This window comes from Pungitius pungitius, chromosome 18, assembly GCF_949316345.1.
Source record: "Pungitius pungitius chromosome 18, fPunPun2.1, whole genome shotgun sequence".
NCBI classification, from domain to species: Eukaryota; Metazoa; Chordata; class Actinopteri; order Perciformes; family Gasterosteidae; genus Pungitius; species Pungitius pungitius.
This window is the reverse complement of record NC_084917.1, coordinates 2,700,372-2,727,389: the sequence shown is the minus strand read 5'-3', so window position 1 is coordinate 2,727,389 and position 27,018 is coordinate 2,700,372. Positions and strand designations below refer to the sequence as shown.

The 27,018-nt window shown below is 48.8% G+C and overlaps 1 protein-coding gene across 1 annotated transcript; it reads left to right on the top strand.

The window, feature by feature from the left end:
* Nucleotides 1-11,160: 11,160 nt before the first annotated feature.
* Nucleotides 11,161-25,954, top strand: map1b (microtubule-associated protein 1B). Its single transcript, XM_037484415.2, has 7 exons — nt 11,161-11,606; nt 13,208-13,309; nt 16,911-16,993; nt 17,507-17,647; nt 17,868-23,097; nt 23,178-23,416; nt 23,812-25,954. Exons 1-7 carry the CDS (start codon nt 11,186-11,188, stop codon nt 23,965-23,967), a joined length of 6,372 nt encoding a protein of 2,123 aa, XP_037340312.2. The 5' UTR covers nt 11,161-11,185; the 3' UTR covers nt 23,968-25,954.
* Nucleotides 25,955-27,018: the final 1,064 nt, after the last annotated feature.

Here is a 27,018-nt window from a genome sequence, read left to right as displayed (position 1 = left end):
CTCTGTAATTCCACTACGGTGAGCATGCTTATGGGCACGAGCGTGATTATTTATTAATTTGCGCGCCGCTGCTGGAGACTGATCGTTTCTCTGGAGACTGTGGAGCGAGAATACTGCAAAATACTTCACATGCAACGTCTTTACACGGAAAACACCACGTTATTGTCAGTAGTACAGCATATTTGGAATACCAACATTTGGGGTTTTCTGCACAAAAAACACAACAATGGCATCAAGCGTTTCCAGTTTAACCAGCGTTCATTATAACATTATAACCTGGTTACATCCAAACCTTTCCCCAAAAAGATCTATCTTACTTTGGATCTATGTTCGGTTTTACGTAGACGGCATTTCTAAAAGTCGGGTTCAGGTTGTGTAGAAACCCGAGGAGGGAACTTGCGTCTGGATGGACAGGAACAGGTTTATCTTGAAATCTGGGAACATTAACAACACCATTAAGTACAGGTTTTCAGTTTCGCACCCTGCAGCCGCTCTAAGCCGCTCTAATTTCTCTTTCTACACTCTCAACATAGAGTTTTTAGGGAGAAATGCACAGACAAGCGTCATGGTGTCACAGTGTGAATCCCGTACGAACGTCACATGATTGCTATAATTGTTCGAAAGTTTCATCCAAAACATACGGAAAACGTGTCAACTTTTAGATAAGAAAGAAAAGGAATTGGCCATACAAAACTTATTGGAATCACATTCTCACTTTTTGGGAATCCACTTCACACTAACGACTCAGTACCACATGGCACATGTCTTTTTGCCAAAGAAAAAAAAGTGCAAACACCTGTTTGTCTGCAGACGCTCGGTGAGCCTTTCAAAGGCAACATTTCCAGGAAATTCTACTGAAAATACACAGCATTCCTCGGCGCCGCGTCATTGCTGAAGTTGTGACTCCGTTTGACCCAGAAGTTGCATGTGGGCCTCTGTGAGGTCCCTGCACAAGCGACCGATCAAACAGATACGTGCAGCTTTTATCATCTGCAGTACGAGTCAGAGAAAACACGCTCTCTGATTCGTAGAATGGAATTTTTTTAATCTGCAGCATCGGCCCGAAACGAATCTCTGTCAATATCTGTTCTTGTAAATAAGCTTTTGTCAAAACATTACTGATAAAGTAAAGAAGTTTCATAGTTATCTTATGATAGGTATCTATAAATGCTGCTCTTTCAATTTCATTTAATTTGATCTTAATGACCTGAGCAGCATAACTGCATTTCTTGCTTTTTTAAATATGTAGCTGTAGTTTTGTGATGTATTTACAAAGTGAAAGTAGTTAAAGGCCAGATAATCCTTCTGTCATTGTAGAGACATGTCATTGCTAGTCCTCCTTTAATTGATGCATGTTGCCACTTGGAGACAGCATAACATGATGTAAAAAAACAGGTCTGAAATATGAACAACTTATAAAGTTAAGGATTTCGCGGATGTGCATCGATTTGGTTCTGTTCTGCTCTGAAATCAGTCAAATCGGTTCAATCAGTACGAGTCGATCTTTGCTCGACGACTTTATGTTTGTGAGGATGGTCTCACCAGCGCTATTAAACCTTTTCCATCACGCGACACCAAGTCAAACGGCGACGTTGTGACGGATGCATGTTCAGCACCACGGACAGCACTCCACGTCGAGCGGCACCTCCACATCGTGAGGGCGATTTCGTTCTTCTCCTCTGGCCCGATCCTTCCACTCGAAAAACACCCTGAGAGAGACCAAATGTTTTTTTGGACAGTTCCGTGAAGAAGAAAAGCGGTTTACTTATCTACATTCACCAGGAGACGTCCAAACCTTCCTTAAACCCAGGGCCTTAAGTAATGAAACCCTAGAAAATAACATATGTTGTGTCAAATTATTACATGCATACAATCGTTATTAGAATCCTAAAAGTTGAGAGGTTCTACTAATCTAACATGAATAGATTGTAACCGAACTTAATGCCTGCAAAGAACCCTGAATAAGTTGCAGTTTTGATGCGTTACACACTTTGTTTTGTGACTGCCTAAAAAAAAATAAACAAGAAAATACAAATTTGGAGAGCAGCCCAACAAAATTGCAGAGAAGCTAAATCACCCCTCCTATTGATACAGAGCTGAGCTGTTACAGATGGAAGGTCAGAAAGAAGTCAGCCAATAGTGTGGGTGTGTGTGTGTGTGTGTGTTTTAGCAAGAACTTTGGATGAACATCAGTCAACGCGTTGGTGGATAGCTTACAGTTAGTCAGATAAGGAGTGAGTGATCCTTTAACCTGACGGGAACCTGATTAAAGGAGCACGGAGCATGTGCAGCACAGTGCGGCCCGGTGGGAGAACGTCTGCACGGAACGTCATGTTTCAAAATCTAATTCTGAGGTTGAGAATCTACAGAGCCGACCGCAGGAATGACTGCTCGGGACAAAATGGGACGTCCTTGCCTCGCACTGAGGGAAAGCCGGTCATTTCTCTACATCTTCCATAAATGGGAAGTGAGTCCATCGGTGGTATTTTTCATTCGTTCTTTGAGCCCGTTTTGATGGCAACAGCTTGTGTGGTGTTTGCAGCGCTCTTTGGCCCCGACGTTGGTTGCCACAGCTCTACGACATGTACAGTAGTGCCCCGTGTTTTCCCACACTCCAACTCAGATGTCGGGAAAGGCGGCTGCCGCGTGCGACATTCTGCCGCAGGTGCCAAGGATTTTCGACGGAGAGGCGCTTTGTGGATTTAATGGACCCCGCTGTTGCCTTAATGTCCTTGTTGAAATGGAAACTGCTGGCGCAGAAAGCAGGCAGCACATTAACTCCCTGCCTCCTGAGGCAAATCTCAAGCATCAGCGCTAAAGCAACTCACTCGGCGCGGAGTGTGATGTTAATTCATGTCGCATGAAGAGTATATAGAAGACACTGCTAAGCTGAGCCGCAGGTTGTGGCCTAATGTGTGTAAAGGATGTGTGTGAAAGAGAGCTGGCTCCTCGTTGAGCTCCGGTTAAGAGGGGGAATCCTTTCCCCAAATTGTATCCAAAACATTCCGTTATTTCTCACACCTTTGGCCTCCCGGGGGAAGTCTGCTCCAAGGTGCCGGAGAGGAGGGTTCGGCCCGATAGTGGAACCAAGGGATCGAAGTGGGACAATGCGGCTTTCGTCCTGGTCCTTACTTGGGGCCATCCGATCCCTGTACTCACAAAGCGAGAGCTTATCGCCAGGATGTCGGGATATTAAGGCGTAGTCGGGGGGGGGGAGGAGGGTCTACAGTTCGGGGGGGGCTGCAGACTTCATCCTGATGGCGTCCTCGCTCCGCGGCCTCCAACTCTCTCACTGCAGCGGTTTGCGGCCGAGGGTGATTGAGCGGTTGGGACGAGGATCAGCACCTCCGGATCCGAGGCCACGGTTCTCAGCAGGAAAACCGATGGATTGCCTACTAAGGGTAGGGAATGTGACCTTATTGGCCGGAGTATCGGAGCAGCGGGGGCGGCGTTGCACTCGCTTTTACCGCACCGCTGTGACGAAAAGAGAGCTGAGCCCGAAAAGGCAAAGCCCTCGATGTACCGGTCAATCTTCATTCCTACCCTCACCTCCAGGTCACGGAGGATGGCTCATGACCGAAAGAACTAGGTCACGGGTCACGGGTACAAATGGGTTTCCTCAGGAGGGGGGGCTGGCGTCTCCCTCGGAGACCCTCAGAGGGTGAGAAGCTCAGCCACTCGCGAGGAGCTCGGAGTGGAGCCGCTGCTCCTTTTGCGTGGAAAGCAGCCAGTTGAGGTGGTTCGGGCGTCTGGTGAGGACGCCCCCCCCCCCCTCCCCCGGACGCCTCCCTTGGGAGGTGTTCCAGGCGCGTCCAGCTGGGAAGACCCAGGACCAGGTGGAGAGATTATATCTCTGCACTGGGAACACCTTGGGATCCCCCCAGTAAGAGCTGGTAGATGTGGCCCAGGAAAGGGAAGTTTGGGATTGGCCCCCGCGACCCGACCCCGAATCAGCGGTTGAAGATGGATGGATGGATGGATGGATGAACCTTTGACTTTAAAATCAAATCCAAAAAGGCCTGACCTTGTCACGGTTTGGCTTCGCTTCCTGTTTTAGTTTGAAGTTTCATGTCTCTTGTGGTCCTGGGTTAACTTCACTTCCTGCCTTGTCTTGTGATTGCGTGATTGATTCCACCTGTGTCCAATCACCTGCACCTCCCTTGTGTATTTAAGCCCTGTGTGCCAGTTGTCCTTTGTCGCGTCACTGTCCGTGTTACTTTCCGTCGGTGCACGTTGTCCTGTTTTTTCGAATAAAGAGCACACTTCGTCTGGGAATCCTGCATTTGAGTCGTGCTTCCGCCTGCACCGGCAATCCCCCATGTGACAGAATGACGCGACCATGGAAGGACTCAGCGGGATTCAGTTTTGTGAACCCGTTTTTGGGAACCCGTCTGGCCCTCGGCGGTCCCCGCAGCGTGCAGCAGGCTGCCAGGCGTAACGCCGACCCCGGCTCGCCAGCAGGCTCCGGGCGGCGTCCCGGTCGACGCCCTCGCCGCTGTCCAGACACTGCTTGGGACTCTCAGTGGGAGGCCAGCGCCCAGCCTCCAGTCCTTAGCGAACGCGGGAAGCAGGTGCTGGAGCTGGCCGCCCTCCTCCAGGCCAGGTACGATCCCCACGTCCTGGACCTCCGAGGTCGGCGGCAGCAACACCGTCCACGACGCCCGTCAGCGCCCGTTCCGGCGCCGAGACGCCCGTCAGCGCCCGTTCCGGCGCCGAGACGCCCGTCAGCGCCCGTTCCGGCGCCGAGACGCCCGTCAGCGCCCGTTCCTGCCCCGAGAACCCGGTCAGCGCCCGTTCCTGCCCCGAGAACCCGGTCAGCGCCCGTTCCTGCCCCGAGAACCCGGTCAGCGCCCGTTCCTGCCCCGAGAACCCGGTCAGCGCCCGTTCCTGCCCCGAGAACCCGGTCAGCGCCCGTTCCTGCCCCGAGAACCCGGTCAGCGCCCGTTCCTGCCCCGAGAACCCGGTCAGCGCCCGTTCCTGCCCCGAGAACCCGGTCAGCGCCCGTTCCTGCCCCGAGAACCCGGTCAGCGCCCGTTCTTGCTCCGAGAACCCGGTCAGCGCCCGTTCTTGCTCCGAGAACCCGGTCAGCGCCCGTTCCTGCCCCGAGAACCACGCCCCCGGTTCCGGCCCCGCGGCGCCTGACCATGACCCCTCCCTCCCACCCTCTTGGGACCGCCTGGAAGTCGGTCCTTGAAGGGGGGGTGGGGTCAGGGGTTGGGCCGGAGCCCCACGCCACGACGACGCCGCAGCCGCACTGCTCGGCGCCCCCCGCCACGACGACGCCGCAGCCGCACAGCTCGGCGCCCCCCGCCACGACGACGCCGGAGCCGCACAGCTCGGCGCCCCCCGCCACGACGACGCCGGAGCCGCACAGCTCGGCGCCCCCCGCCACGACGACGCCGGAGCCGCACAGCTCGGCGCCCCCCGCCACGACGACGCCGGAGCCGCACAGCTCGGCGCCCCCCGCCACGACGACGCCGGAGCCGCACAGCTCGGCGCCCCCCGCCACGACGACGCCGGAGCCGCACAGCTCGGCGCCCCCTGCCACGACGACGCCGGAGCCGCACAGCTCGGCGCCCCCCGCCACGACGACGCCGGAGCCGCACAGCTCGGCGCCCCCCGCCACGACGACGCCGGAGCCGCACAGCTCGGCGCCCCCCGCCACGACGCCGCAGCCGCACAGCTCGCCGCCCCCCGCCACGACAATGCCGGAGCCGCGCCGACCCGGCACGCCCCCCGAGACCCTGACGCCCGGTCTCCGACCCGGCAGGCCCCCCGAGACCCTGAGGCCCGGTCGCCGACCCGGCAGGCCCCGCGAGACCCTGAGGCCCGGTCGCCGACCCGGCAGGCCCCCCGAGACCCTGAGGCCCGGTCGCCGACCCGGCAGGCCCCCCGAGACCCTGAGGCCCGGTCGCCGACCCGGCAGGCCCCCCGAGACCCTGAGGCCCGGTCGCCGACCCGGCAGGCCCCCCGAGACCCTGAGGCCCGGTCGCCGACCCGGCAGGCCCCCCGAGACCCTGAGGCCCGGTCGCCGACCCGACAGACCCCCCGAGACCCTGAGGTCCGGCGGTCATCCCGGCCGGAGGGACCCGACCCCGTGCCGCCGACCCTTGGAGTCCCCTGGGCGGCCGGGGGTTGTCGGGTTCCCCGCCCTCCCTCCCTTGTCTGTTTTTCTGGGTTCCACCCTCCTTTAGGACCGTCTGGAATTCGGTCCTTGAGGGGGGGGTTCTGTCACGGTTTGGCTTCGCTTCCTGTTTTAGTTTGAAGTTTCATGTCTCTTGTGGTCCTGGGTTAACTTCACTTCCTGCCTTGTCTTGTGATTGCGTGATTGATTCCACCTGTGTCCAATCACCTGCACCTCCCTTGTGTATTTAAGCCCTGTGTGCCAGTTGTCCTTTGTCGCGTCACTGTCCGTGTTACTTTCCGTCGGTGCACGTTGTCCTGTTTTTTCGAATAAAGAGCACACTTCGTCTGGGAATCCTGCATTTGAGTCGTGCTTCCGCCTGCACCGGCAATCCCCCATGTGACAGACCTATGCTTCCAATGAATGTCAAAAAAACGATTCCCACTAAATGGATGTGGGTGATGTTTCTTCACGTTACGGAGCCACAGCTCCACCCCCTGGTTGTGTTTTAATTACAAATAATGACCCACTGTGCAAATTCAGATAATAAACCTGCTGATGTGGCAGTTACCCTCCCTTAAATGAAGCAGTTGGCTGTTAAAAAAAAAGCGCAGCAGCGTGCAAAAATCCGACCTCACAGATGGTTATCATTGGCGCTGATTTAAGGTAATGATGTGTTTGAGTGGGTTAAGGGAAGTGCGTGATGTAATGATGCGTGAAATGTCTCTCCTACCGGACACAACAAGGCAAATGACAGAACACAAATGCGTGTTGAAAAGTAGTACCTGAAGCGTGTCACTACACAAACTTAGTATTTTAATGTCATACCACTTTATACATTGACTCCACTACGTCTACTTCCCTTCCTAAAAGATCCCATTTAAACAGGGCTTCAGCTCAACCAACCACATCAAAATAATTAAATCAACTTTTGAATTAGTTGGAAATAATAGTCTAATAATCAATGTAAAATATTCCATCAGTGAGGGGGGATTTTTCTGCATAATGAGTATTCTTTACCTTAGATGAGTACATTTACATGAAGATACTATAAATATTATTCGGTGCAGGACTTTTGCTTGTAACAGAGGAATTGTGCCATGCGGTATTGCTAATTTTAATTAAGGAACGGATGTGAACGCTCCTTTTATCGCTGCTGGATTTAATCTACCAGAATAAGCACACGACCATGCAAGAGGCCAGATGTGATTCACTGTCATTCCTTTGTGAACATAACAACATCAACTCCGGGACCAGAGTGCCAGCAACACAACCAATTCAATAGAATCACCACACGGGGGAGCTGTCAGTCCAGTTATTGCAGTTATTACACTATACTGTACATCTGCAAGACACTCAACATCTGCCGAAGCATTCTAATGCAGAGAAAAAATCCCATACATTGAACAGATGTTTCCTTTAGGCTGTACTTGGTCACAGCGGTGCTTTGAGCTAAATGCTAACAAGGTCAACATGCTGACATGCAGGTGTAGCAAGGATGCTGCTTATTACAAATGTGTTTACCTGCTGGAGGGTTAGAAGTTAATGCATCATCAGAGATAATATTACTACTAGTATGTTTCCGCCGTATTCAATGCAACAGATGTTGGTTTAAAACTATTGCATGGATGCTTCAGTCTGCACCAGAGTGGTCAGCTGACCGACTTTGGCCTCCACGCAGTTTGTGTGTCCAAAAACGCACCAGGGTTCAGACAAACGCACACACACACGCATGCTCACACACTCACACACCACTCACTGCTGGTGGTCTTTCTGACCTTTGTGTACTAAAAAAAAAAAAAAAGAAGGCGGCAACTAATGGACAGGATGAAGTCGAACAATAATAGAAAAGTTCAACCCTGCTCCTCCAATAGAGACGTCCTACAGTAGTGAGCGCAACACCGGGTGCTCGTCCAAACCGATTGATTGAACTTTACTGGGCCACTTTCCGTCTCACTGGGTCAATTGTACTGCATGTTCAGACACCTAGCACTCCCACTGACACACACACACACACACACACACTACAGGGTGACACATTGCTGTTGTCAGCTCTGCAGGGTGTAGTCTGGCCCAGAGTAATGCCACAGAGATACCAGGCGGGGCAGAGGGGGGGGGGAGAGTGCTTCTCTTCTCCAGTCCTGTCTGTTATACGAATATCGGTCATTTTAAAGCTCAATGATGCCCCTTCATTTCTTTCGTCTTTTTACCACAGCGGTTGAAACACGCGTGATATGAACAGGCGGTGCACGTCCTCGAGGTGAAACAGGTGGTGCTTGTTGTGGCTTTTGCTATTCCGGATGCTGGCCCTCGCATGACCTCAGTGACACGTCTGTAGTCACAACTGTGCTTTTCCCCTGTTGCGTTGAAGGTCTTTCAAGGTTGATGGCAATTCAGGTGTTTGTATAAAGGAAACGTTGTGAAGCAAAAGTCCGTCTCTGACGACTTTGTACACCGCTGACAACGAATAAGTAGAAGTAACCGAATGAGACCTCAAAACGCGGGCTCCAAAGTGCGCCACGGTGGGTCACATCGGGGAACCTTTTGGCCGGCTGAGAGCCGTGCGGCAGGCAGGCGGCACTTTGATACGTGAGTTTTCAAAGCAACATGAAGAAAACAAAGAGAACTGTCTTTGACGGCACACGTGCGTCATGAAAAAAAGAAAAGAAAGATACAGCAGAACAAAACACAAATAAATCAAATGTGAAGGAAACATAGGGGTTTAAATGACTATCCAGTTTAACTCAAATGATATTTTTACCCACTTCAAATCTCTTATCCTTTTCCTATATGTTTATTTATTGTATCTGTTGTCTCTTCACTGGATACATCTCTTTGTTCTCCAGACTCACACAGTACATCGTGCTGTTTCTTTTGTCTCCACAAGTGACCCAAGGCGTCGCAGGTTTTGAAGTTTTTGCAAGACCCGCGTGGTTTAAGAATTGAATTATTAAAATCCTTTCATTTTTTTTGAACCGCCCCTACACGCACGGGCAGGTAGACGTGAATGCACGTGCACGGGCCAAAGGTCCACGGCGGTGTCATCCGTCAGCCCACCTCCTGATTTTTAATGCCTTCCTTTCTTTGCCAGCTGTGTGATGATGAATGTTTGATTTGCCCTTCCATGGCCTTAGGAGAATATGACCAAGCCCCCCCCCCCCCACCCCCCTCCCACCCCTCCCCTCCTCTCCATCCCCCTCATGCTACAAAGAATGGCCGGAGTGGCCTAATGTTCCCCAGATAGTCTTATTAAAGTCAATGACGCAGGTCCAGTGGTCCACGAGACCCAATCACATCAACGGGGGTCACCGGGGAGAAGGGGCAGCATTTGTGTAGGTGTGTGTGTGTGTGTGTCCCACGGTGCCTCCTTTTTGTATCTGCATCCGTCTCTTTCAAACGCACCACCTTTGTTCTTCGCAACAGTCGGCTGCGGTTCTGAAGTCTGTCGGCTTCCACAAAGGGCTCGACGGGTTTCGCCGATCCTCCTCTTTAATCTTTGCACCGTAGGACAAACATTGTTTTATTTTTCACTGCCAACTGCATTTAAAATCTATTTAATATCTGGGCCACACATGCATTCACACACACACAAACACACACACACACATCCTTCTGACATAGTGAGTTCCTCGTTAACCCCCCCCTTTCATTACAAATACATGTTTTTGTTAGATAGAAGATTTCCACAATCAAAGACTTTTTGTAGGTAATGAATCTCTTGCGGGGGACCGACCTGTCAGATCAGGGATGGATGCTGTGATCAGACATCAAACCACTCGCCTCTGCATGGAGAAACTGTAACACACTGTGCACAAATGCTCAAGTTAAATATGCAAAGACATTAATAGCATTTTTGCACAAAGCCTCCCTGTCACAGTTGCCTCTGCTGAGCGAAGCTTTTCAAAGCTCAAACTAATCAAAACGTACCTGCGCTCATCAATGGGGCAGGAACGTTTAAGTGGTCTGGCTGTCATCAGCATCAATGGGGACGTGGCTCAGAAACTGTCATATGACCTGAGAGCTGATTTTGCAGCTAGGAAATGCAGGCGTGTGCCTCTGCAGGGCCTTTGACAACTGATGGTAGTGAAAATGTTTGTAATATAGTTCTATCGGATAGCAGAATGGTCTCTTTTATAGAGATGGTAAAGTAAATTCTACTGTGCAGTTTGCACTTTATTATTATTATTTGTACTTACTGAAGAAATGTGCACATTATTACTTACACGGTTATATACTTGAATACTTTCTGCATTTACAATGTTCAGTTCCAAATCTGTGTTTTTAGTAATTGTGGTGGTATTTGGTATTTATAATTTTATCTTTTATATAATTTATTTCTTTTCATGTTTGTTTATGTAAATTATTTATGTTTAGAAGTTATTCGGGGAATAAAGAGAACCTAACTAAGACATTCTGAATGGTTGTTATTCCTTTGGTGGTGGTGGTGGTTGGTTGGTTCGTTGGTTGGGGGGGGCACCACCAAGCATTTGTGCTTAGGGCACCCAAATGGCTAGCGCCGGCCCTGAGCCTCAGTATATTCCTGAAATGAGATTTGAAGTGATGGTTCATTTAGAACTTGCCAATTGGTGCCAATCATTACCTCTGTAAACTCTTATGCGACTACTGCTATATTTTTATTTAAATGAACAAAGCGATCATCACATCACCGCATTTGCTCACGGATGTTAAACCTCGAGGGTCATATTTACAGGAGCAACACCTCTTGTAAAAATGTGTCCACAGAAAACTCTTTGATAAACACCGACAGGGGCACTCCCTCCGTGTGCCGTGAAATAAGCAGACATTTTTAATGTGGAATCAATATTGAGAAACCTTTTTTTTAGTGGTATTCGAGTGTCGCCCAAGCCTGGTGCTCCCCAAATAATCTCTTCCGATGAATATCTAAATGAAGTCTTTCAAAATATGGATCTAGTGAAAGTGGATATGTTTTATTTCCAACGGGGCAGCGGTTGAAAATGACCACAACCCACATCCGACCTGTAGGGAGTAACAAGCAGCATCTCATCCCAGTGACTTCCGGAGGCGTTTGGTTCGTTGCGGATGACATCAGCTGTGGAGCGAATGTGCGAAAAAGAAGAAGAAGAAGAAGAAAGAAAAAAAAAAAGAGAAACCCGGCGCCCTCTCCGCCCCCCCCCCCCCTCCCACCGGTTACCGAGCATACACAATGTCTGCTGGTATAAAACGCTAGGGCCACTCCTATCGCGCGTCTGGAGACTAGTCCGGTGCTCTGCGGCGCGTAACGGGGAGCGGGCTGCCGGGCAGACACGAGACGAGAGGATGGCCACCCTGGTACAATCTGCAGAAATGGAGACTTTGAGCGTTCAAAGCGGTTCGGGGACGTCTCCGACATCCCCCGGCCCCTCGCAGCACTTCAACGACGGCAAATTCTATCTGCTGGTGGTTATCGGGGAGATCGTCACGGAGGATCACCTGAAGTGTGCCATTGCGGACATAGAGAAAGGTAGGATGCGGCTTCTCCTTTTTTTCTTTTCTTCAAATGGCTGCGGACCAAAGCTCAACATCTTCATAACGAAAGTTCTTCTTGTGGGTTTAGGAGGGAAATCTGCTTGCTAACTTGCCAACTTAACATATTAATGGTTCGTCAACTAACATGTGGACGTCATGTATAATCTGGTCGCTGTTTGAGCTTGAGACCGTGCACGTTCATTTTAACAGGGGATATAAAGCTTGTCGCTTCCTCCATCGTGTTAATTCAGTAAGATTACCACATTAAAGTCGTGAGGCCCAATTGTTGTCATCCTCACACGTGGGCCCGGTCCTCTAATAAAGCCTCCAGCGGTGATTCAGCAATAAATCTGCACTATGCGTCAATAACGCAGCGCATCGCATTGTTTTGGCAACGGTTCAAATTTATTTTTTTGGTTGTTGTTATTGTTGTTATTCCTCCTGCAGCACCTTGACAGAGCTTTTATTCAGGTGCGTTCGGCTTTTGTTTGAGAAGAGCGCGGGGGGGGGGGGCGGCACGCAACGGTTTGCATGCGGGTGGAGACTCCCGGTGAAGCAGCAGCTTTCTCCCGGTCCGTGTCGCACGCGGAACCGGAGGAGCACGCGCTATCCACCGGGCAGCGGTAGATTTATGGCACCCTTTGGTCCCCGTGGGAACGTCTCTCCATCGTCATCACCATCATCCCGCATCCAGCTCCCTCATCCCTCACCGGCAGGTGGGCGTGGCCATGGCCGCACTGCGGTCCCTACGGAAAGCGACGAGGAACGTTTTTCTTTTTTTTTTTTAACCAAGCAGGGCGTTTTAGTAAAAAACGCCACAGCTGATGTGGCTTAGCTGTCTGGCTTTTGGGACTGTTGTCACCGTGTTTGTGTGAGTGGGGGGGGGGGGGAGAACGCAGGGGGAGAATATGGCGTAGTGGCTGTAGGAGGTAAGAAGAAAGAGGAGGTGTTTCCTTCTCGGTCTCACCGGATTCTGGTGAAACAATTTGACCTCGGATTCTCCGTTGCATTTTCTATTATTAGGTGTGTCCTTGTTATGTCAGAACTCGAGACCAAAAGTTTGCTGTCGCCCCAAACACAAAGTCCCTTTGTCATGGAAAATCCATTAGTTGTAACACTTCTTATTGATTTTGTATTAACAAATGACCTTATTCTTGTAAAACTATTTTATGATCTTTGTAGTATTGTAGAGTATTTTTTTGTCACCACGCCCAGTGCTCGTCATCACGTGACCAAATAGAGGCCTTTGTGAGGCCTTCACATGATCATGAAGAGAAGATGATGCCAGCGTGACTCAGCTCAGATTACCAGTGCGCCATACTGACCGGGCCATGGATATTTCCTATTATAGATTTATTTTCTCATGCCGGACCAGTCTATACATGTTCACTCTAAGATTTTCCAATAAACTGGGGGCAAAGGATCAGGCAAATAGAAGCGTGGGTGAGACAGCACGTTTGATAAACCTGTTGCCTGTGTTGTCTGCCGTGAGCATTGATTCCTTTTCAGCAAGCAGAATTATCCTATGTTTTTCTTTTTTCTCTTCGCTCCCTCTATTTCTATTTTAAACTCTTTTTTTTTCTGTTCATCTTCCAGGGATCCGCTCATGGGACACCAACCTCGTCGACTGCAACCTGGACCAGGAGCTCAAGCTGTTTGTCTCCAGACACTCGGCTCGCTTCTCTGCAGACGTCAAAGGTAGACTGGAAATTAAAGACCTCTTTACTTTTTTAAGCGTTTTATACTCTTAACAGCAATCAATAAATTAAAGTTTCTATGGCCGTAGCAAGACTGGAAAAAGACGGTCCAATCAAATAATTCGACCACAAAGAAGGGACGAGCTCTCAATATCTCCTTCGTTGTCTTTAAATTCAGCGGTTGTACATAAGTGTTTACTTTAATACACAATGTTATATTCTGCTGCTTGTCTGCAGCTTACAAGGTCGGTAACTTCCAAGCACCACAAGCAGAGGGGTTTTAGGACCTGTCCCCCCCCCCCGGGTGTATGTCCTGTCAGCCTTTTGTTGCATGGTGTTGGTATCATATGAGAGGTGATGGAAGACAAGTTGGGGCCGTATCCCTCGGCGGGATATTGGACGCGACCAAACGGTTCGATCCAACCAACGATTGCTGCCGCGGACTAAATCAGGTGGTTTCTTTATTAACGCGGTAATAGCAAATGTCAGAATTGGGCCTCCGGGACACAACGTGTTTCGAAGGAGGACTACTTTGGTCCAACCTCGTTTCTACCATCCTCCCAGCCTTCGCCCTCCCTCTTTCATCTGTGCTGTTGCCCTGCAACGCAGTTCTAGATGTGCAGTTGATTCCAGAGTAATTAGCAGTGAATCCCCAGCGGTAAGTGTCTGTCCATGAAAATGAGAGGGGAGGGGAGCGGCTGTGAAGAGGAAGAGGATGAGAGACAAGCAAACAAGGGAGAAGAGGAGGAGGAGGAGGAGGAGGAGGAGACAGGGTGAAAACATGGCTGAAAATAGATGTGACAGAGCCAGAGATGCTGTGAATGAATGAAAACCTGGAATATTATTGCTCTCTTGCATTGAACGACTGCCCTCATTCCTCAAAGGGAGGATTTCCATTGTCTTTTGAACTTTCAATACATGAACCGCTTCATGAGGGGCTTCCTAGAAACATTTTAAAAAACAGGGTTTTTGAGTTTGAGTCAATTACGTTTCAACAGATTGAAAGCAACGCATTGATTAATCTCTTATTTGCATCTTTTCTAAAAAAAAAAGTCTGACGAGAAGGTCAATGTACCTCTCTCATATCCTTCAGCTGCTTCGCTTTGAACAGCAAAGGTAACAAAATCACCCTAAAGCATCTCTAAATTGCACAAATCAGCAGGAACTCACTTGAAAGAACCATTTTATCGGTCATTTCATCCAGCTCTCGTCAAGAAAGTAACGTTGAGCAAACATGAAGTGCATTATTGAAGACAAAGATGACAGATGAGGAAGCTGATTCAATAACTCTACGGTAGTTTCCTGTTGAATTGTGTTTTCTATGTTCATATCTGAGCCGTTAGTGCGCTCAGGGGTAATTGCTTCCAGGAAAAACACAAACCAGCGGGTGGTGCTTGGGACGAATGCAATTATCCGTCCACCTGACGGATGATACGGCGCCCATCACAGGAAGCCCGGACCCCACGGCGAGGAGGACGAGAAGGCCGGTAAAAAAGGGTCAAAGAAGGAGAGACCCCCGGGTGTCCCCTCGGTGGATCAATCAATCAAGCCATATATTCATCGCTGGAATAATTGAGAAAGAAACAGGCGGCGTTAAGACATAATGAGGTTTTAATTGAAATTGTAGCCGCTCGGTGTATTGTGTAGAATATTAGAACAGAATGTTATTCAGACGCATCAATCACAGAGCGACCTGTGAGTCAGTTTAACACACGTGGTCGTGCCATTAGCTCCGAAACTAATTACACACACCAGTTTCCCTTTATAAACAAGCGACTTTGAGTGCTGGTGGGGGGGGGGGGGGGGGGGGGGCTGAAAGTCACATTATTATTCTGCTGCGGTGGAAAAAGGAAATGAAGGAGGAAGGAGAAAAGGGGCATCAGAGCAGATTCAACTCTTCATGTGAGCAGTATTTTCCTGTTTTTTTTCATGTAAAAATAAAAGAAGTGAGTGAATTTAGTTGTTCCACTGATCTATTTTTGGTGGGGTGCCAGCCGCATCGACGTTTCCCCCCGTGGGGGAGGGCGGGCGGGTGGGGCGGGGGGGGGGGGGGGGGTTCAGTCTAGGGCAGGTTTTTCACTTTCTATTCAGACTGACGGAAAATGCTCAGTGATGCGCGTCGCATTACGTCGCGTCCCGCTGAGACGGAGACACACTCTGGGCACTCAGGGGTTTTATATCAATCGAGGTGATTGTCAGGGTCAAGCAACCCCCACCCCCCCCCCCTCTCCCCCCCTCCAGGGCACAATCTGACAATTTTTTTGACGGCCCGCCATTTGGCGGCTGGAGGGTGGCGTCGCCGGTGGATCCTTTGTGTTGTAAGTATTTTCTGATAAAATGGGCGTTATGATGAACAGAAAGGAAGCGGGGGGGGGGGGGGGCTTCTGTTACATCGGAGACGATGGCCTGTGTGGAGATGACGATGATGGCCTGTGTGGAGATGACGGGATGAACGACAGACATCGAGGATTGATTGCTCTCCAATTTCACACACACCACTGGAAACTGCTCCCTGAGTCACTTGTTCTGCGGCCATCGGTTTGAGTCGACTGGGATTCTGCTGACCAGGTGGTATCGGACTCACACAGATCTCCTCCAACCCACCGCTGCAGAAAAACTATTTTCCCCGTAGCAACACATTGAAACTAAATGCTCATTGTTAACCATGGGAGAAGTTAATAGGAGTCTACATTTGATGAAACTATGATGTTGTAATTTTGGGGGGGAAAAAAAGACACCAAATATTTCAATGCAAATCTTCAAAAAGACAGCAGAAAAAAAATCCAAAATCGAAGCCACACTCTGAATAGTGTTCCCTCTGGGCAACCAACTCCATTATTCACGTGGAGTGCTGTACCAGAACTGCTTAAGGGTTGGAAAGTGGGGAAGGACTCATTATTTCAAGCATGGTAGTGAGGGACAGCCCTGTGGGAGGCAGTGTCAGGGTTAATGGCTTTATATATGGAAGATGCTGCTGCAGGATCACGTCTCTGGAGCTTTGAAGCTTACTCGAACAACACCTCACTAACCTATAGAAGCAGTAGGTTTGCAGCAGCATTTGTTACGATTTTTACCAGTAGAGTTTAATTCAAATGAACAAAATCAAACTCAATCTTTTTGTGAATCGGCAGTAGCAGAATTGACTGATTCATGTATTCAAAAATGAATGAAATAAGGAAAAAACGATGACAGATGAGTGAAGCCTCATGTGAATAATGACCAAATGCATACAGACACACATACACAGTGGGAACAAAGTCATCATAATAATAAAGTAAATACAATAAGATGATTGATGAGCCTGTTAATCTTTTTTTTATTACCTTTGTCTACTGAGAGGAGACTGCTGCTAATGGTGGGGTACACAGAATCATATGTACAGCCAATTATGGAGAGAAAACCAACAATTATTTGGTCCTAACAATTAATAATCTCCTCTGCATCGTTTTATCAGGAGTCAAGAAGCCGATTACCACTTAATCATTAGTTGATTCATTTATTAGTCGACACACGGAAAGATATTTGGCAACTCTTTTGAAAACGAAACAGAAGTCGTTTGCACCATAAATAGCCAAAAATGTGTCCTCTATTTTGTTTTGCAGGGCAGAGAATTCTTCACCATAAAAGCAATGTCCTGGAGACGGTGGTGCTCATCAACCCTTCAGACGATGCAGTTAGTACTGAGGTAAAATGACTATAACCTCATCTTCAGTCTTCCATATTACTATCAAGGAGGAATCATTCACAAAAAGATGAAATAAATGCACATCTACAACGCAACCCCTTTTTTTGCTGTTGCATTAATGCTTTTGCTACATTTTTATAAAGATACGGACACACGAGGGTCAGGAGAAAAGATGACACAAGACTCTCGTGTAATTGTTCCGTTTCAGTGTTGCCTCCAACCCCAACCCCAATGTCTGCAGTCCTACTATGCATTAATAATATCTCACAGCAGCCGACGTTGTTTAAGTAGATCAAATAAAAGACCAACGGCAGAGGGAGAGATCTGGAGATGGATCCTCTAGTCAAGTCAGCTAATTCGCTAATGGATTTGAGTGACGTGGAACCGGTGATATTTCAAATGCACTTAATCCTCAAGCTGATGGCTGAAGTAACATGGCTTTGTATTCAGGAGTAGTCTCTGTGGCCGGTCATTTTTATTTCTATTACGTCATTTTCCTCCGTTCGTTTCTAGGCTCGTCTGATGATCTCAGACACTGCCAGACACAAGCTCCTGGTTCTCTCAGGACAATGCTCTGAAAACAACGGGCAGCTGATTCTTCAGTCTGGATCCTTTTCTTTTTTCAACTTCATAGACATATTCACCGACCAAGAGGTGAGCACTTTTCTATGACATTATAATATGAGTTTTCTTTCTTTTTCATGAGTGGAGGTGTTTTTATAAAAGGAGAAAATGATATACTTTTGTCAATAACACCCTTCCAATTCCCTAAAATAGTCTTAAAACTCAATCCAAATATGATTCACATCTGTGATTACAAAACTCTAGTTTGACATATTAGAAACTAAAGCCCCCTAATTTCCCTCATGCACAGATCGGTGAATTGCTCAGCACCATTAACCCTGCAAACAAAGCCAACCTCACACTGTCCTGCCCTGAGCAAGGCGAATGGAAAAACTCAAACCTGGACAAACACAACCTGCAGGATTTCATTAATATAAAGTTAAACTCTGTTCCCATACTCCCTGAAATGGAGGGCCTCTCAGAGTTCACGGAGTATTTGTCTGAATCAGTCGAGATCCCATCTCCCTTTGACATGTTGGAGCCACCGACCTCGGGCGGATTCCTGAAACTCTCCAAACCCTGCTGCTACATCTTCCCCGCCGGCAGCGGCGACTCCGCTCTCTTCGCCGTCAACGGCTTCAACATGCTCGTCAACGGCGGCTCGGACAGGAAGTCGTGCTTCTGGAAGCTGGTGAGACACCTGGACCGCGTGGACTCCATCCTCATGACCCACGTTGGCGAGGACAACCTTCCGGGCATCAACAGCATGCTGATGAGGAAGGTGGCGGAGCTGGAGGAGGAACAGTCGCAGGGGTCGACCGCAAACAGCGACTGGGTGAAGAACATGATTTCTCCAGATATCGGCGTTGTGTTCGTGAATCTTCCGGAAAACCTGGAAAACCAAGGACCGGATTACAGAGTGCGGAAGAATGTTGAGGAGGCGGCGTTCACTCAGCAGTTCCTCACCAAGCTGAATTTGAGGTTGGAGCCTTTGCAAAGGCCTCTTGGAAACACTATTGAACCGCTCATACTTTTTCAGAAGATGGGCGTCGGAAAGCTCGAGATGTACGTGCTCAATCCGTCGAGGAACAGCAAGGAGATGCAACACTTTATGAAGCAGTGGACGGGAAATGAGAAAGACACGGCCTCCATTCTGCTGCCGAACGGAAAAGAATCAGAGTTCCCCGTCTCTTACTTGACTTCTATCTCTACGCTCATCGTGTGGCACCCTGCAAATCCCTCAGATAAGGTTGTGCGCGTTCTCTTCCCCGGAAATGCCACCCAGCATCACGTCTTCGAAGGTTTAGAAAAGCTGAAGCACTTGGACTTCCTGAAACAGCCGGTGGTCACTCAGAAAGCAGCGTCGACTGAAATGCTGGCCACGCCAACACTTAAGCAAGCTAAGATGAAACACAGAGCAGACAGCAAAGAGAGCTTGAAGTCCACCCCGAAGCCGTCACCGAGCAAAAGCATCAGAAAGGATTCAAAGGAGGAAGAAAAGGCAAAGGCAGATGCGGAATCGTCTCATGAAAAGACACAGAAGACTGAGAAAAGAGAAAAGGCCCCCCTGAAAAAAGAAAAGGCAAAAGCGCCTGAAAAAGAATCAAAAGCAAAGGCAGAGCCAACCGCTCAAAATGAAACTCCAGAAAAAAAGAAGTCCGAGGCGAAACCCAAAAAGGAGGCCAAAGTGTCCGCGGAGAAGAAAAAGGAGGTGAAAAAAGAAGTAGTAAAGAAAGACGACACACCCAAACACGACATTAAAAAGGATGAAAAAGTAAAGAGAGAGGAGGCAAAGAAAGCTGTTAAAAAGGATGTGAGGAGAGACTCGCCTCTGAAGGAGAAGAAGGAAGACAAGAAAGAGCAAAAGAAAGACGTCAAAAGACCCTTCAAAGACATAAAGAAGACAGCCGCTGTGGCTGAGAGCATAGCACCAAAACCAAAGCCCCTGAAGAAAGACAATGCTTCAAAGAAAGACATGGGGATCCCATCAAAGTCTAAAGAGAAAGGGAAGCCAAAGGTGACAAAGAAGGAGGCAAAGGTGGACAGTGGCAAGGTGGCAGCAAGTGCATCTGCTGTTGCAGAGGATCCAGAGGTAGTGAGATCTCTGATGTCCACACCAGAGGACCTCACTAAGGATTTTGAGGAGCTTAAAGCGGAAGATTTGGTGGAGGATGACGCGACCGTGCCACAAATTAAGGAAGAAGAGGCCGTGGTGATCCACAGTGAAGACGTATTACAGACCAAAGAGTCACCTGAGGCATTAGAGTCGGTGGATGAGGGTATAACCACAACAGAGGTGGAAGGAGACAGCGGAGAGACTCCAGAAGAACAAGTTGTCAAAGGAAGATTCCATGGCAGTGTGATTGAGAAGTTTGAAGATGAAGGTACTGTCATGGAGGAGTCATCTGAGGGAGGAGATTATGAAGATAAGGGAGAGATGGAAGAAGTCTCTGAACCACAGAGAGTGGAACCAGATACAAATAAGGGAGAGATGGAAGAAGTTTCTGAACCAGAGAGAGTGGAACCAGATAAAAATAAGGGAGAGATGGAAGAAGTCTCTGAACCACAGAGAGTGGAACCAGATAAAAATAACGTAATTAATGAAGATGAACATCAAGCGACTCTTTTTGACATCATACCAAGAGCTAGTGTTGAAGACAACACTGATTCCATTAATAAAAACGAAAGTGTGGCAGAGAGAGACAATCATAACATGTTTGTATCAGCTTCACCAAAAGTGTCCTCGCCCGTTTCCCCGGCTGCATCGATCCACGACGAAGCGCTCCCTGTTGCCTTCGAGAGCTCAACAGCCTCCGATTGCGAGAACAGAGATGAACCCCGTGAGGATCACACCGTCGCCACCTGCCACGCCGAGTCCACCAACGAGCCCTCCAGCGCGCCCGCTCCCGCGGACGAGGTGTTGACCCCCGAGGGCGTGGCGAGCGACGAGTCTCCTGCGCGGGACGCGGGCCGGTTTGTGACACCCGGGGAGTTCGATGGGAAGAAGCTGTCTCCGCTTCAGGACGTTCCGCGGGACGATCACTCGCACAGCGGTGCCACAGAAGGCCAGGACTACGACCACTCCGCTTCCACGATATCTCCCCCGTCGTCGCTAGAAGAGGACAAATTCTGTCGGGAGTTTCCCCCCGCGGGGACGTCTGGAGGGTTCGCCTCACGGCAGGGGCCGCGTGAGAACCCCGAGGCGGACTCGGACGCCGCCGGGCTCGGCTCGGCCTCCGCGGCGTCCCCTCTGGTGCGCTCCCCGTCAGTGGACCGCAAGGACGGGTTCGATTCGCCGGCGCCGTTTGCCGCCGCAATAGAACTGTCCACCACGCTGGCCGGTGGGGTCAGAGAGAGGGCCGACTCCTCCGCCAGCCAAGACGACAAGACGCTGGAGGGAGCGAATTCGCCTCAGTCATCCGGTCACACGCCTTACCATCAGTCACCCGTGGAGGAAAGAGCTGGAGATCTACCACCTGCGTCGGGGGACGAAGCGCCGGGTCCAACCATCGTGGAGGTCACGAGTGATAAAGAGGATTTCTCCGACGGAGGTACTCCAGAGCCTAATGAGCCAGAACAAGACATGGTATCCCCCGTTGAGAGGTTAACGTCCCCACCTAACGGCTCCCGTTCAACTGAACCCGATTCCCCGACGAAGACGGACAAGTCGCCCTTCGACGTAGATCAGAGGAAAAATGGAGATTCAATCTTGTCGTCGGCACCGATCCCCAAACAGGAATCGGACAGCTGTCCTTCCGCGGCCTTCAAAGAGGAGAGTAAAATGTCTATCTCGGAGGGTACCACTTCAGACAAGTCAGGCACCTCTCTGGAGGAGGTGGTGGCAGAAGACACATTTTCACACTTAGCTTCAGCATCCACCGCCTCGTTGGCCACCAGCTCCCTTCCGGAACCCACCACTGACTCTCCCTCCCTTCATGCTGAGGTGGGCTCTCCTCACTCAACAGAGGTGGACGACTCGTTGTCCGTGTCCGTGGTTCAGACCCCAAACACCTTCCAGGAGGCCGAGGGGTCGCCCTGCAAGGAAGATAGCCCGAGGCCCATGTCCATATCCCCGGACATCTCGCCAAAGACCAAAAGCAGGATGCAGGACACAAAATCCCCGGAGCACTCCACCATGTCAATCGAGTTCGACCAGGAGTCCCCTGACCACTCCTTAGCCCTGGACTTTAGCAAGCAGTCCCCCGAGCATCAGTCCGCGGGGGGCAGTTCACGCGCTACGGAGAACGGTCCGACCGAGGTCGAGTACAGCCCGTCGGACGAAGCGAACGGAAAGACGTCCGAGGGCCACAGCTCGTCGGTGGAAAAGCCTTTTCTTTTTGAAGAGAGCGATTCGGCGCTCGCCACTTCGGCGACCCCGTCGGACGCGTCTCAGTCGACCCCCTCCGTGACGACCCCGTGCCAGATGACGGAGATGCTACATGCCGCCGTGCACCAGACGGAAACGTCTCCGGTTGCCCCGGGGGCATCTTCTCTCACCCATTCTCCCAATTACAATGAGCCGCCCCCTGCGCTGGGAGGCTCGCCCGCCAAGGAAACCATCGGCCCAGTTCCCCCATCCGCGGAGAGCATTACGAACAAATCTGACACGCGACAGAAATGCGGCGAGTCGGCTCCCAGAGCTGCTTCTCCTTCGCCGCCTTTGGACTTTTCAAAAGAAAACATCTTCTCCCCCGGAAGAGAGACAAATCCCTTTAAATGTGAGGATTCTGCACCAGAGGTTAAATCTCCTTTGAGCCCTAAAGTTCCCTTTCCATCATATCTACCGCTCTCCTCTGATCCTTGTCATTTCAACTCTGCCTGCGGCTCCAGGGAGCCGGACTTTTCCACTAAGAAGAGCCCCTGTGGTCCATCTAAGACGGATGTCGATCTCTGTCTCGTCACCTCGTGTGAGTATCTCCACCCAAAGACGGAGCTGTCCCCGTCTTTCATCAACCCCAACCCTCTGGAGTATTTCATCAATGAAGAACATGCCGCGGACGAGGAGAAGCCTCTGACCAAGTCGGCGGGGGGTCCACCGCCTCCGGGCGGTAAGCTTCCCGTCAAGCAGTGTGAGGAGACCCCGCCCACGTCCATCAGCGAATCCGCCCCCTCCCAGACGGATTCCGATGTGCCGCCAGGGACGGAGGAGTGCCCCTCCATCACGGCGGACGCCAACATCGACTCCGAAGACGACTCCGAGACGCTGCCCACGGACAGGACGCTGACGTACAGGCACGCCGACCCCCCGCCGGTGACGCTCAGGGACTCGGCTCCGTCCTCGGGCCCCCATGACGTCTGCATGGTGGACCCAGAGGCCCTCAAGGCCGAGGAAAACCTCCACAATGCTAACACGGAAGCGGGAGAGAAGCCCAAGAAGAAGAAGCTTTTAAAGAAGTCTTCCTCGCCGGCTAGGAAGAGTGTCCTTTCGAAAGTGAAGGACACAAAGACTTTGTCTCCAAAAAAGAGCGTCGGGGAAGGAAAAGATGCAAAAAACGCAACCAATACCTCTGCATCCAGAGGTGTCAGAAGTGCCTCATCGGGTGAGTACTTCTTACTTATTGTCATCATTTAAATCCCCTTATTACTTCACACAATGTGCTCATATATTTAAACTTTTCAGGTGCCGGCAGTGGAAAGGCGTCCGGCGGGGTTTCTCTGCCCAACTGTCCTCCCATGTACATGGATTTGGTTTACATCCCCAATCACTGCAATGCCAAGAATGCAGACGCGGAGTTCTTTAAGCGGGTGCGCTCTTCTTACTACGTGGTCAGTGGCAATGACCAGACGGCTCAGGAGCCCAGTCGGGCTGTCCTTGATGCTCTGCTGGAAGGAAAAGCCCAGTGGGGAAACAATATGCAGGTCAGTGTTAATATGATTGATACGATACTGTAAAACTATCTAGAGTGCTGTTAATTTTTGCTTAATTGCTTACTAAGTCTTAAATTAAATTTGGTAATGACCCAACTATATTGTGCCTGAAATTTTTGAATAAATACAATATTTAATTATTTTTTTTAAAGATCTATAATTGAAATGTGGTTTGCTTTTTGTCCAAAACTTTCTTTTTGATTAGAAAGTTTCGATGGGAATAAAAGAATTACGTAAATAACTTATTTTTTCTGTGAAATCCCCATTTGTAATATTACTGAACGGAAAATGGGATACAGAAAGACAAAGAACGTTTAATATTTTACATTGGCTGAGAATTCTCTGAATGCTTGAGCTCACAAACTTCCCTCCTCCTGTGGTGTCAGGTCACTTTGATTCCAACCCATGACACTGATGTGATGAGGGAGTGGTACCAGGAGACCCACGACAAGCAGCAGGAGCTCAACATCATGGTCCTGGCCAGCAGCAGCACCGTTGTCATGCAGGACGAGTCCTTTCCAGCCTGTAAGATTGAGATGTAGGTTCAGCAAGAAGACCGCGGGGCCTAGTGACTGATGATGACTATTTAAGGAGAGGAAAAACAACAAATCCCTGTAGCATAAAACCTAAGCAGGCACTCTAACACTAAAATGCCCCTTCTTGTGTCTCTAATGAGGACTAATACCAACATGAATTAGCTGTGAGGGGCTCAATCAAGGTCAGCGTTCCCCGCATACAGCAAAGTGAGAGGTCTGTGACATCATCAAGTGAATTTTTAGGTTTAAATGGAACATGCTGGGAGGAAATTACAATCCATGAAAAAAAACCAGCAAAGTAATTAGGGTTCAATTAAGCTGACTTTTTTTCTGATCCCCGTAATCAACAATCATGAGGAGTTAAGTTAAATTGAACTCCTGTCAAGGGAGTCAACCTCCCTGCGTGTGATATAATCTTGAATAACGTCCGTTGTCCAAACCAAAGGATAAAACATTGTTTCTGTTATTGCCTTACGGAGAGAGTCAGAGTGAATGTACAAGAACTGGTGCAAGTAGCAGACGAGATGGCAGGTAACCCTACAGACCAGTGGTCAATCCCAAAAAAGGGCTGTTAGATCGTAACATAGTTGAATGATGGTGGGTAAGAATTAACTTGAAAGGACACTTGATAAGCATCGATATGACAAAAAAGTGCCCCCTTTTGTGAAACCTGATGTCGGCTGGGTTTCATTTGGTTTCTAGTGGATGCTTTGAATCTGCTTAATGTCGCTGCTTACGTGTGATTATTAATTTATTATGCTAAATGTTTTATTTATTTATTTATTTATTTATTGATTGTCCAGGTAGCCTTTTTTTCACTGTGCAACAGGAAACTGCTTCAGAATGCGCTCCCTTTGCCTTTTGTCTTAATGCTTTTTAGAACATCGCCTTTCATTTCAGATTGACAGTCTTATTTGAGGATTATTTAAGTTTTTTTTTTTTTTTTTTTTAAAGAACATCTGATCGTATCTGGTACACCTGTTTTTTTATGTAATCGTTGAGCTGTGGGAGTGCTCGCCTTTCCCATTGTAAATCTGGTGAAGCAGGATATTTTCATAGACCTTAAAATGTCTTGTTTTTCTAAAGCATTGTACTATAATTATAAATAGCTTTGGGGCCAATGGAGTGGTTGGAAGACATGCATGACATGTCAACTTTTTTTTGCTCAGACTTGCATTAAGAACAATAGGGCTAGGCTAAATTAATTGATGCGAGGAGCATTTTATGATTTTTGCAAGTTGTGCCACGGCATTGTACACTACAGTAACTCAAACAGCATACCAAGGTGTAACACTCGACTTTGGGTACAGTAGTTCTTAAGGGTGGAAATGAGAGAAGAGAAGATCCTCTTCAGTCGGGATGAAAAGGAAACACATAAACAAAAACTAGACACTTTAAACACTTAAATGACACAAACTAACAGTGCAGACACCACGGGTCAACTTTTGGAGGCAACCTTCCGGGAGAACGATCTGATAGATCACAATTCCATGATTACGCACTTGGGTGCTTTGCGATATTTCATCAGTTCGCCAGGCTTACCAGATGTTCCTGAAGTGATGTTCGTCAACGACCAGATTTCCTGCAGGGGAACTTAAAACCAAACGCCACGACCAACAAACACACCGTCAATCTCCGAACTGACATTTCTCTTGAACTGGCGTTTCGTTCTTTCTCTATACTCCTTCTCTTTCTCTCTCTCTGTCTATTTATCTATGCCTTTTCCTCCTTATCTTTCTCTTGGGAGAACTTTAAAATGTTTGTCCGCGGCTGTGTGGTATATTTGTCTTGTGGTCTTGCATCTTCTCGGGCCCCTTAACCCAACTCATATGTAACTCATAGCGATTAGTTTCAAGTGAAAGTATTCCTTAGTGCTTTCTGATGTTTGTGTGCGAATCTCTCCCCATATGGCAAATCTGATGTAAGAGGAACCACTACTAAAGAGCAAACATTTAAAACAAATACAATAAAATCTGGTGTGTGACAAATAAAAGATTTGTGGATTTTTTTTCTTTCCATTTATGTCATTGTGTGTTACAAAGGCAGTGTGTTATTTCTGTAACTAGACTGAAATATCAACAACTGCTAAGGTGCAGCAGTGTTGACTCCACTACTACTTTGAATCAAAAGGGGAAAAAAATAAAATAAATGTAGTGTATTTCGAACCAGAAGGCCTAAAATATTTAAGAATATCTCGAACATGAAATATGCCTGAAGAATCTGAGAAAGATGACATAAATTGCCAGCGTATTCAGTACCGAACTGAAGGACCTCGTCAGACGCCCCGCGGGAAACCACCTGAGAAAGCAGAGCCTGTTAAGAGGACATGTCTTCACGACTCAACATCCATCTGCTGTGCATGTCCACGTGTCTGATGTCTGGACTCGTGTCTCTCGGGGCTGTTGTTTCAGCCTTTTACTGCACGCCAGTAAGTCGAAAGCTTTTACGTGTCCTCCTTTAAAATAGGACATTACATTTGCAACGGAAGGAACATCCACACCGTTCGTCTGGAGATTTGAAGATCAAGATAAAGATTGATTGGAAAAATGTGCCACAAGGTGAAAATACATGCACACAGTATAAACGAATGTCCTGTTTATTACCATAGATGTAAGTTTCAATGTAATTGTCTTTTAACGACAGCGGCTTTAGATCAGTAGCACACAGTCCAACAAAGTGATTGGTACCAGCTGTTTTCCGTGCCAAAACCGTTTCAGTGGGGACATTAATTAATGATGATGGGGCACCCAAGGCGCTTTCCAAAACCAAAGGGAAAGTGCATTCAGGAACAAATCAAAGCAGATGTGAGAGCTGCTAGCTGTCCTCTATGTTAGGAAAACGACAGTGCGAATGCTTCAATAGACTTCGCCCTTCAAACGGTGCTATCCGTCCCCTGCGTTGTTGCATCATTGGATTTACCGCACCAAATCCTCAAATTGTATCTACAGTATGCAGGATCTATATCTCGTGAAACCTTATTTTATGAGATATAGATATAGATGTTATGTTTATTCATGCACAGAGAGAGAACCCCACAGAGACACATGCACCTTACAG

Bases quoted from the DNA above. Each gene is read 5' to 3' on its own strand.
- map1b (XM_037484415.2), top strand. From the start codon at position 11,186: ATGACATCAGCTGTGGAGCGAATGTGCGAAAAAGAAGAAGAAGAAGAA. The intron at 13,310-16,910 runs GTAGACTGGAAA...TTTGTTTTGCAG, and splicing joins CTTCTCTGCAGACGTCAAAG to GGCAGAGAATTCTTCACCAT. The intron at 23,098-23,177 runs GTGAGTACTTCT...TAAACTTTTCAG, and splicing joins TGTCAGAAGTGCCTCATCGG to GTGCCGGCAGTGGAAAGGCG.